Source organism: Echinops telfairi, unplaced genomic scaffold (assembly GCF_000313985.2).
Source record: "Echinops telfairi isolate 266 unplaced genomic scaffold, ASM31398v2 ScPeMD7_31;HRSCAF=116, whole genome shotgun sequence".
NCBI lineage: Eukaryota > Metazoa > Chordata > Mammalia > Afrosoricida > Tenrecidae > Echinops > Echinops telfairi.
The window spans coordinates 30,191,862-30,203,800 of NW_022103928.1; the positions used below are offsets into that span (position 1 = coordinate 30,191,862).

Here is an 11,939-nt window from a genome sequence, read left to right on the forward strand (position 1 = left end):
GACAGAGTTACGCACCCACAAAGTGCACAAACCTACTACAGACTGGACAGAGTTACGCACCCACAAAGTGCACAAACCTACTACAGACTGGACAGTTACGCACCCACAAAGTGCACAAACCTACTACAGACTGGACAGAGTTACGCACCCACAAAGTGCACAAAACTACTACAGACTGGACAGAGTTACGCACCCACAAAGTGCATATGTGCGTGAAGATAAGTGTAACCGACACTTTGCTAGGGTGCCGGTAGTGCAGTGGTACAACCCTTTGGCAAGTCAATGCTTAAAGCTCTGAATTAGTTCCCATCTCTTAATTAAAAGCAAAATTAACAAAACCTACCAAAAGCTTAGTGGACAAAGAAGTGGATCACAGCACTATTTATAAGAGTGAAAACTAGGAAGAACCTGAAGTTTTAAGTAGCTGGATACACAAATGCGATATACTGCAGCCCCTATAATGCTGCTTCAATGTTTTAATAGTCCACACTCAGGGTCCACATCAACATAATGAAGTGCTCTGGGATTCTCATTCTTCATAAGATTATAATTGGTTATGACCCACGTAGTCAAAAGCTTTTACACAGTCAATAAAACATAGAAAATATATCTCCACTTTCAGCCAAGGTCCATCTGAGATGAGCAATGAATGAATCCTCATCCTACATCCTCTTCTGAATAGCGCCTGTATTTCTGGCAGTTCTCAGTTGATAGCCGGCTGCAACTATTTTTCAATTGTCTTCAGTAAAATTTTACTTGAATGGGCACATTTTTAGATCTGTTTCCAATAGGTTAGCCAAGTAGCTGTCTAATAATATTCTGGGCATCACATCCATTTGTTGAAGAATTTCCACTGTTATTCCTTCTATTCCTGGAATTTTTGTCACCAGTACTTTCAGTGCAGCTTGGACTTCGTCTCTCAGTACTGTCTGCTCTTGATCATATGCTACATGAAATGGTTGAAAGTCAACCAATTATTTTTCACACAGTGACGCGTTCCTGCTATCTTCTTTTGATGCTTCATCTTTCGCCCATATATCCTTCAGTAGTGTAGCTCAAGATTTGACATTTTTCTTCACTTCTTTCAGACTGGGCGATGTCGAGCAGGTTCTTCCATTTTGTTTTTCAACTCCAAGTGGCTGCATATTTTCGCTGTAATACCTTATCTCCTGGAGCTACCCCTCGGAATCTTCTGCTCAGTTCTTTTACCGCCTCACTTCTTCAGGTCACTTTAGCTACTCTACCTCCAAAAGCAAATTTCAGCCTCTTCTAATACTCACTTTTGTTCTTTCTTTTTGTCTTTTTAGCGCCCCTTTGCTTTCCTCATTCACGATATCTTACTGCACAACTTGACTGGTCTTCGGTCACGAGTGTTCAATGCATCAAATGTATTCTTCAGATGGTCTCAAACTCAGGAGAGAGAGACTCAAGGTAGTACTTTGGCTTCTGTGAACTTGTTTTAATTTTCTTCAGCTTCAACATGAGCTTACAAACAAGTGACTGATGGTCTGTTCTGCTCCTGGCCTTGTCTCACTGCTGTTACGGAGCGTCCCCATCACCTCTTCTCTAGTAGGACTTGAAATTACTGGTATAGAGGTGCCGTACCAACACCAAGGGGAGTGATGGGGGAAGGCTTACTAACACAAAGTGACACATAACTCACTGTGCCCCAGGGCGCCTAATAGTCATCACACACGTGATCTCAGTTCCAGGGCTCTCTTCCGACCACAACACTGGAAAAATTCAAATGCACTAAAACTCTAGACCAGTCATTTCAAGCTGCACGTGTGAAAGTCCTGAGGTTTGGTGAAAACTCCTTGGGGGCCAGTGTGGGAGGTGGGGAACAAAGGGGAGGAGAGAGCAGGTGAGGGCTCCCCTTATTCACACAGGATAGCTCCACTGAGATCCACCTTCACACTCTAAGGTGCTGCCCAAGAGTTCTTTTGCTCTTCAAGTACAGTATTCCACTAAGTCACTGAAACAATAAACCTGATTTGATGACCTTCAGAGTCTACCCTGATAATTGGGAAACTTTAAACAGGGAAATTCCAATTTAGACTGACAGACTGCAATGTGCAGAGAGGGAGGAATTTGGCATCAGCCAATTCTGGGCTTATTTTTCAGTTCCAATCATGCTGCCTTCACACCTGTGAATTCAACTCATGATTTAGGTTTCTCGTTTTGGGACGGGACAATAATTCCGACACTATGACGTTATTATGTGCCTAGGAAATAACACAGGAAAAGCACCTCGCATGTAGCCTACCTGTTCTTATAATTGTCACCAACCAGAGGCAAAAACCTTCACAAACACGAGTTACTTACGTTCTTTTTCAAACAGCTCTCTAACACCAGGCAAATCTTTTGCTGCTCCAAAGTATTTGTAACCTCGATTTCCCGGAACTTCTTTCCCTTCATGATCCAGCATTTTAGGACCAACTTTCTTATTGGAGGGAAAAAGAGAACATGAATCTGATATTTACACCCACTACTCCATGTTTATAAATATTTATTACAGTAAAAATACTAACTGTGGAAAATACGTATGTTCAGAGGTTATTACACATTGTTTCTCTTTAAACAAAACCAGCCAGCCACGTCTCTAACATGGTTACTGTCCTGGTGGTTCTGACTCACAGTGACTCAGTGCAGAACAGAACCCTGCCTGTGCTGGGCCACTCTCCCCAGGGGTGCTATGTTCGCCAGTAAGGGGTAAGCTAAGTCAACTACAGCACAACCCCTTACCGAACAGGACAGGAAGTGAAAAGCAATTGCCACTAACACCAGGTCACACATTACACGTTCATTCCACGCAAACCATGTTTACCATGTCTTTGGGATCGGTGGATGCCAGTCGACAACTTCACTCAGGAATGCACCTCTCCTAGGCTTGTTAGGGGACTCAGAAGGGGTGTTCTACGCCTGTAAAGAGTTACAGTCCCGGACACCCACAGGGGAAGGTCCTGTAGGCTTACGATGAATCAGCATCAGCTTGATGGTGGTGAGTTTGGAGTCTTTTTAGGGTGATTTCAAACAACAGGTCCAATCCCAAATTGTAGTTTCCAAGAGGAATCCAATGAGCCAGTTAAATTCATGGCAAAGAGGTCGATTCAGAAGGTTATTATGGGTGGTTTGGGGGAATCCAAAGGGGTGACCTTGATAGGTATTCTTGAAGGACACAGGAGAATCATGGGGACTTATTAGAAGTTTTTTTAAAAAATTAAAAACTTGTATAGATGTGCTTTACACAATTGATCTATGTATTGTGATGAATTGTATGAGCCCCAATAAATTGATTTAAAAAAATTTAAAACTACATTGGTGAGTAAAAAATGTAAGAAGTTGTACCAAGAGATTTATTTTCCATCCTGACAATACACCTGCTCATTCAAGCTATCAAGGGCTGTCCTATGAGAATTTCCATGGGAAACATTACCTCACCTATATTACAGCCTCTTCAGACTTCCTTTGGTTCTCAATTCAAAGAACATTTAAATGGAACATGATTTGAGTCCCTCAAAGGTGTCAAAACTGTCATTTTGACACAGTATAAATTGAGGAGCTCAAAATTCTCTGGGGGAGAGTTAAAATGGAAACACCACTTCAGCAGCATACGAACCTACATGGAAGCTATGTTGCGGGAGGTGAGGGGAGCTTCCCATTTTGATATTTTTGTTCAACAAGGGTTTCTATTATTTTACAGCAATACTTTTTTACGTATCCTCATATATTCTATATTTTATGAATGATAGTTCTTACGAAACTCTTAAATAAGCTGACACAAGCTTAAGAAAAAATTACCAACAACCTAAATTAGAGTCACAGACAAATGAAATACATCCATAAGAGGTATTCTTAAAAAAAAAAAAAAAGGTATTCTATCCATTATAAATAATACCAACAACTAAAAGTAGCACGTGTTCCAATTAAAATAGCCGGGGAGAAAAAAATACTACAAGAATCAAAATTTTAAAGAAAAACAATGTGCAATGAATGTACAAATGTGCTTTACACAATTGATGTATGCATGGATTGTGATAAAAAAAAATAAGAAAGAAATATCCATATTGTATCAAGTAGAAAGATAATGTTTTCAAAATGATGATGGCAACATATGCACAAGTTTGCTCGATATAATTGATTTATGGATTGTTTTAACATTTATAAGAGCCCCCGATAAAATGATTTTTTTTCATTGGAAAAAAGAAAAACAAGTCCACTGTTGTGGAGTCGAGTTGATAAAAATTACTGGAAAAAAGTTAAAGTTCTTAAAGTTTGATGACTTATCAAGGGTATATAGAAAAAATTCTTCTTTGTAGATAATGTACACAGAGGTATTAAGGAATAAAGGAACATGATGTATTCAATCTATTCAAGAGGTTTAAAAAAAACTCAAGGTACCCACAGAAAATGATCAAGCCAGTACAGCAAAATATCAAAAACTTGTAATTCTACATAAAGATTTACAGAAGTTCTAGGTCCTACTTATGAGTTCAAAAGCTTTTAATTTTTTCTTAAAGGCTTTTTTTAATGAAATGACTACTGATAGGAAATTTTTTTCTTGATTGCTAACATGAAAACTGCTAGGTAAATGGAGAACATACGCCTATGAGCTAATTTCTGTAAGAAGAAAACATGCACAGAAAAATGTCTATAAAGATACAATATAATCACAATGATTGCTCTGAAAATAAATTTGAAAATGGAACCAAAAAGCAGAGGCCAAGCATGAGCTGAACTACAGGAAAGCATTCAGAGGAAAACAATGGCAATAATAACCAGCTGAGGCCCACCAGGGAGACCCAGAAAGAACGACAAACAATAGAAGGAAGCATTCCAGGGCCTGTAAAGAGGAAATGAGATTATGGCTGAAACTTCTTCTGTTTCGTTATGCTTTTCTGAACTTTATAAATGGTCTACAGTGATACGGTATTGCTTTTATATTATACTTTGAAAATTTATTTTTTTTTATTTTTTTCATTTTATAAGGGGCTCATACAACTCATCACAATCCATACATACATCAATTGTGGAAAGCACATTTGGACATTCATTGCCCTCATCATTCTCAAAACATTTGCTCTCCACTTAAGCCCTGGCATTTGGTTCTTCTTTTTTCCCCTCTCTCCCCGCTCCCCTCTCCCTCATGAACCCTTGATAATTTATAAATTATTATTTTGTCATATCTTGCCCTGTCCGACGTCTCCCTTCACCCACTTTTCTGTTGTCCGTCCCCCAGGGAGGAGGTCACATGTAGATCCTTGTAATCAGTTTCCCCTTTTCAACCATCCTCCCTCTGCCCTCCCAGTATCGCCACTCACACCGCTGATCCTGAAGGGATCATCCACCCTGGATTCCCTGTGTTTCCAGCTCCTATCTGTACCAGTGTACATCCTCTAATCTAGCCAGATTTGCAAGGTAGAACTAGGATCATGATAGTGGGGAAGGAGGAAGCATTTAGGAACTAGAGGAAAGTTGTATGTTTCATCATTGCTACATCACACCCTGACAGGCTTGTCTCCTCCCTGAGACCCTTCTGCAAGGGGTTCTCCAGTGGCCTACTAATGGGCTTTGGGTCTCCACTCCGTACTCCCTCCCTCATTCACTATGATAAGATTTTTTGTTCTGATGATGCCTGGTACCTGATCCCTTCAACACCTGTGATCGCACAGGCTGGTGTGCTTCTTCCATGTGGACTTTGTTGCTTCTGAGCTAGTTGGCCGCTTGTTTACCTTCAAGCCTTTAAGACCCCCAGATCCTATATCTATTGATAGCCAGGCACTATCAGCTTTCTTTGCCGAAAATGAAAATTTTTTAAACCATTCAAACACAAATGGAGGAGAGCAGATTCCAGGCTTGAAGGCAAAGGCGGAGTTAGGTGGGGTGAAGTGGAACTGCAGTGCCTCGTGGCCGAACAGCAGGGGGCGCAGTCAAAGCACAGGTGCATCGTGTGTGTGGAGAAGCCAGGAAATGCCTAGACGCTCACTGAAAACTCTCTCTAGTTGTGTGGACCGCTTGCTTCATGAGGCCACCTCTGCCATCACCAGGAGGGCAGTAGGCATCTCTTTGGAGTATGACAGAAGCAGCCAAGGATTTGTTATTAAAACTGCCAGTGGGATAAGGGTGCCATTCATGGTCAAGTAGTACACAACAGGCAGTTGCCAGTCTTGGTGCTAAAAAGTAACAGATCAAATGTTCAAAAAGTGAAACTTACTTTGAATTCAGAAATTCCAGATTGTTATACATCAGTTATTCATTCATTTGAATTTCCCAAGTCTTAAAATAAATTAGAAAGGAAAATGTAAAGACATGAATAGTTTAGGTGGTAGAACTTAAGGATAGTTTACATGTTCATTTTCTAACGCTTTTGAGGTCCACTCCAGGAGGGTTATTAAACTCCACATTACTTTAAAGCAGTATGACAGTAAAAATAAATTTTAATCACAGAACCGCTTAAGAAGTTAAATGCAACAACCCTTGAGAAAGTTCCTACCAGAGTGCCTGAAACACAAGAGGTGCTCAATACAAGAGCAATGGAAAAATGAACCAGCAAGGACTAAAGTAAGAAAGCTGGTTTTTGTTAGACTGTCATAAAGGTAGAAAGACCAATGTGAAGCAAACCATTATGTGTTTCTTATAATGTCGGAGGGGTTTCAAAAAGTTCATGGAAGATGTAAATAAGGTATAGAGGAGTCCAACTCTGGGACTGGTCAGCTTTGCCATTCCACTGGGGAGAAGTGAGCCATTGCAGAACAAGGATAGAGAACCCTACAACCATCAAGAAAGACAAGTCACCAGCATAGCTGGTTGCAGCAGCAGAAGCACAAGAGGCCACAACACTGAGACTTTGAGACAAAGCAGCAGGCTTCTAACCCACAGAGCTAGTAAAACTGAGTGCCTTTGGACAGGAGCTTGGCTTATAGCGTGGGGTGCTTTCTGGCCATTATTAGAGACAAAGAAGCTTTGTAACACTTGCCAAAGGAGGACAGAGGCCAAGGGGCCAAGGGGCTGAGAGGCTTAGAGGCTTAAGACCAGAAAAAGATTTGTCTGCCAGTGTGGCTAAGAAGTGCAGCTGCAGACAAAAGGACAATGTGTATCCTTAATGTTTTTTATGCTGACTTATAACCTGGTAACTTCCCTAACAAGCCCCATAATGGTGCATGTTGTCCATGAGTTCTGTGTGGCCCATCATAGATTATGAAACCCAACAGAGAAGTACATTGTTGTGGGGAAATGGGTGGCATTAGAATAAGACAGAGAAGGTTGGACAGTGGAGGCCCATCTGACCTCTGCCTCATAGAAATGAATGATCCGTGGAAAGGTCTGGAGTGGGGCCTTTGTGTAACTGACAGAGGTCAGACATGGCACCTACACTATTTCCTCACGCCCCCTCATACTACTGCCCACTGGTTAGATAGCACTGGTTCCTAGGATCCGAGGTAAGTGAATGGGCTAGGTTCTAGAACACCTTGGAGATCAAACCCATTAGTAGGTCAAGAAATCAATTGAGTGGGTCATAATCATCATTTAAAAAATAAACAAACACCCAAAACAAACAAACAAACAAACAAACAAAAAATCCATATTGCTGAGAATGAGGGGAGTCGGAGCAGAGACCCCCAAGCCCCTGTATGGACAATGAGACATCCCCTCAGAGGGGTCACGGGGAAGGGATGAGTCAGCCAGGGCGCAGTATACACCAATGAACACAATATTCCTCTGGTTCTTGAGGTTTTCCCTGGCCCCCACTTTCATGACCCCAGTCCTGCCTTTCACTTCTGGTTAAATCGGAGCATGTGCACAGGTACCGGTAAGAGAGATGGGCTCACCACACACAGAACCCAGGAACAGGAATGGGAGTAGCGATATCAGAAGGGTAGGAGAAAGGTGGGGAGAGGGGGGGAGGAAAGGGAAACCGATCACAATAATTGACACATATCCACACACACACCCCAGGAGGGCAAACAACAGAAACCGTGGGAAACAGTGGTCAGTGTAAGATATGAAAATAATAATGTATAACCTATCAAGGGGTCACCAAGGCAGGGGAGGGGGGAAGAAGAGCTGATAGCAAGGGCTCAATAGAAAGTAACTGTCTAGCAAAGAATGATGGCGACATTATGTACAAATATGCCTGATGCACTTGATGTATGGATCGTTGAGTTGTAAGAGTCCCCAATAAAATGATCATTTAATTGAAAACCCAATAATAATAAAAATAAATAAAACACAGGGCAGAATGGAAAACATCAAACTATATCACACATAGCATTTTGTGTGTAATGGGTTGTGAGATAAAGCGTGTGTGTGATCTGCAATGGGTCAGGGTCCTAAAGGCTTAACAGCCACTGCTCCAGCTAGATAGAACTCAGCATTTTCGAGACTCCATAGAAGGGAACTCCCAGGTGAAGAAAACACTACGACTGCCTGGCTACGCCTAACTCCCAAGGAGCTCAGTTAAGGAGGATGTAAGAGCGCACTGAAGTATTGAGAGATTCGGTGGCTTACTCAAGAGCATCGGGTTAGTGGGCGTTTAGGCGTTAGTGGCATTTTCGGCAGCAGACTTTCCATGGGTTTCCCCTGTTCCCTGTCGGCGGGTGGCAGGCACTTTTCAAGCCCTGTCATGTCCTCAGTGCTCTCTGTGGCAGCTTTGGGTGAGGGGGTGCAGAGCCACAGGGATCTACTCAACCGGCGCAAAAGCTCACCAGCTCACAAACAAAATGCCCGGGGGCTGCGGCTCACTTACCCCATAATCAGGACCACCCAGTTCCTTTATCCGGACCTCCCAGTGTCCTTTTTCTCTCAGCAGTTTGTTGATTTCATCATTCAAGTCACGAATTCGGAATTCACCTAAACCAGCTACAAAACAAAAAACATTAATATCAATTCCACCAAATAATCCTCAATGAGATATTCACAAAGGCACACAACATAAAAATAATCACTCATGCGACTGAGCTATGGAATAATGCTATACGTATTAACTCCGAATTTAAAATAATTTTAAAATTTTAATTTTATATATATATATATACATATATATTCACTCAAATTTATAAGAAAAAACAAATCAGTGCCAAAATAAATGAGAAGGGCAAAAAATATGAACAGAGTACCCACTAGTGTTGGGAGAGAAAAAAAAAATCTCAATTCCCATTAGCAACTGAAGAACTATAAACTGGACAGATCCTACTGAATTCCCACTAAAAACAGCAAAGTCTTGATATAAACAAATAAAGCCCAAAGCCTAGCAGATGTCAGCAAATGCTGGTGGCAGCATTCTGTTGGGATCAGCCCTCCCGGAAAAGTTATAGACTTTCTTCAAGATTTCAACATAAACACGAAATCCACTGGGATTGTCATTACAATTCTATTTGAAGAGAGAAAGAACTGACACCTTCACGCTCCCGATCCACGAGCACAGTAATAGAGTCAGTCAAGGAGTATTGTTCCAGAAGATAAACAAACAAACACAAAAGCAAAAGATGCAGCTACTGTTTCTCTAGGAGCTCTGGTGTTATAGTGGTTATACATTAGGCTGCTACCTGCAAGGTCAGCAGTTTGAAACCACTAACTGCTCTGTAGGGGACAGGGCTTTCTACTCAGTAAAGAGTTACAGTCTTTACCCCTCTCCAGGAGGAAGAACAACAGAAACCATGGGGGGAGACAGTGGTCAGTGTGAGATATGAAAATAATAATAGTTTATAAACTATCAAGGGGTCACAAGGGTGGGGGGGGGGGGAACTGATACCAAGGGCTCAATAGAAAGTAACAGTCTAGAAAAGAATGATGGCGACTCTCTCCCAGCGGCTCCTACACACAGCTCAGCACAGCTGTGCCGAGGTGTGTGTGTCTATCTGTGGGTCTGTCTGACTCTCTCTCTCTGTCTCTTTCGTGTTCAGTTTACTATAATGCCTGAAACTGCTTTTATCCTTTATTAACAATTCACTTGGATCACAAAAAAGAAAAAGTATGATGGCAACACGTGTACAAATACGTCTGATACAACTGATGTATGGATTGTAATAAGAGTTGCAAGAGCCCACAATAAAATGATCTTTTAATTAAAAAAAAAAAAAAAAGGTATAGCCTGAAAAGCCCACAGGGGAAGTTCTATCCTGTCTTCTAGGGTCGCTCTGAGTCGGCATCGACTGGGTGGCAGGAAGTTTGGGGTTTCTTGTTTCTATGTCCTCCGGGTAGGTCTGTACATTTCCTAAGCGGTGTTCCCATCTCTCTAACCTTTCCCTGGAGAATTCTGAGCTCTCTGATTTAGAACAAGTCAAAATGACAGTTTTAGCATCCTCACGTTCCCTTTAAATGGTGAGGAACCAAATGAAAGCTGAGGAGGCAGAATCAAGGCTGTAGGGTGGGTGCGGCGAGGCTTCCCATGGGAATTCTGGTACGACAGGCCTTGCGAGCCCTCAAATGGAGTAGATGCAGTCCTGATGGGAGAACATTCCTCAGTACAATTTTCCTGGCCTTTTTCTCACCAGTGCAGTTTTCAGTTTTCTTCAACTTCTTCCTATTAAGCCCCTGTGATCATCCTGTGACCTTCAAATCCCAAAAAAATCGCTTTACAACCTTCTGTCTTGAATGTAAGTGGATCACTAGTTATCCCTGGAAGCCACAGCTGTGAATGGACCTTTCTCTTTGGATCCTATTGATAAATTGAGACTCTTCTCACTGGGATTCATTCTATAAAAGAAGTCTTCCACTAGCTTTGAGCTTGCTTAAAAGGTTAAAGGAAGATCAACTCTTTGAGTCAGTTGGGATGTATTATCTATCTTTTCTCATATTGCTGGATTTAACATGCCGATATTTATGAGGAATTCCAGTCGACAGATTTCCTTTCCTTGTAATGTCTTTTTCCTGATTTTAGCTAACTTCTTCCATTTTCTGGAAGAGACTGTGTATAATTGGCATTATTTCTCTCAATGTTTGGTCGGATTCACCAGCAAGTCATGTAGGCCTAGAGATTTTTTTTAAATCACTGTACTGGGGGCTCATCCAACTCATCACAATCCATCCATCCATCCATTGTATGAAGCATATTTGTACATTTGTTGCCATCATCATTCTCAAAACATTTGCTTTCTACTTGAGCCCTTGATATCAGCTCATTTTCCCCCCTCCCTCTTCACATCCTCCTCCCTCATGAACCCTTGATAATTTATAAATTATTATTGTCAGGCCTAGAGATTTCTTTGTTGGAATATTTTTCACTGAATTCGATTTCTTTGAGATACAGGGCCATTCAGGTTACCTATTTCTTCTAGAGCAGTGTTGGTAAACAGTGGCACGGCTGACATGTGAGGCGAGGTCATTTTTATGAGTTATAGGGTGCTTCACAGCATGCCTGGCTTCTACCCAATTAATGCCAGTAGCAGCCTTCCCTTCCCACTCCCAAACTGTTACAACCCAAAACTTCTCCAGGCACAGCCAAATGTCCCGAGGGGTAAAATCACCTCCAATTAAGAACCACTTTCCTAAGTGAGCCTTGGTAGTTTGTGTCCTTCAAGGAATTAGTCCCTGTCATCTAAGTTCGTGAATTTATGAGCACAAGGTTGTTCATAATAGTCCCTAATTACCCTTTGGACTGCTAATTAAAAGGTCAGCAATTCAAAACTACCAGCCACTCCCATACACATGTATAGCCTTGGAAACCCTCGTGGGGTCTCGATGAGTTGGAATTGGCTCCATGGCAGTGGATTTGGTCCCTTTTAATATCTTTTTAGGGCCTGAGATGCTGGTCCCAATTTCTTCCCTGATGTTGGTAATTTGTACCCTCCATCTTTTTGTCTTGGCTAGAAGTCTATCGAGTTTATTGGTCTTTGTGACTTGCTTCCTCTGTTAGGTGCCCTGGTGGCATAGTGGTCGTGCAGCTGGAAACCACCAGCCAGTCCTCAGAGGAGGAGGGCGCTTTCCATTTCTAAAAGAGC

General features: G+C 41.8%; 1 protein-coding gene across 1 annotated transcript in view; it reads right to left on the minus strand.

Annotated features, from left to right (window-relative positions):
• LOC101662970 (pre-mRNA-splicing factor ISY1 homolog) overlaps nucleotides 1-11,939 on the minus strand; it is a 27,644-nt gene that overhangs the window by 9,219 nt on the left and 6,486 nt on the right. The window contains exons 6-7 of the mRNA XM_045289869.1: nucleotides 8,747-8,859; nucleotides 2,326-2,443 (exon numbers count right to left, since the gene is read on the minus strand). Of these exons, the coding sequence (XP_045145804.1) occupies nucleotides 2,326-2,443; nucleotides 8,747-8,859 (231 nt within the window). The remainder of the gene's footprint in view (nucleotides 1-2,325; nucleotides 2,444-8,746; nucleotides 8,860-11,939) is intronic.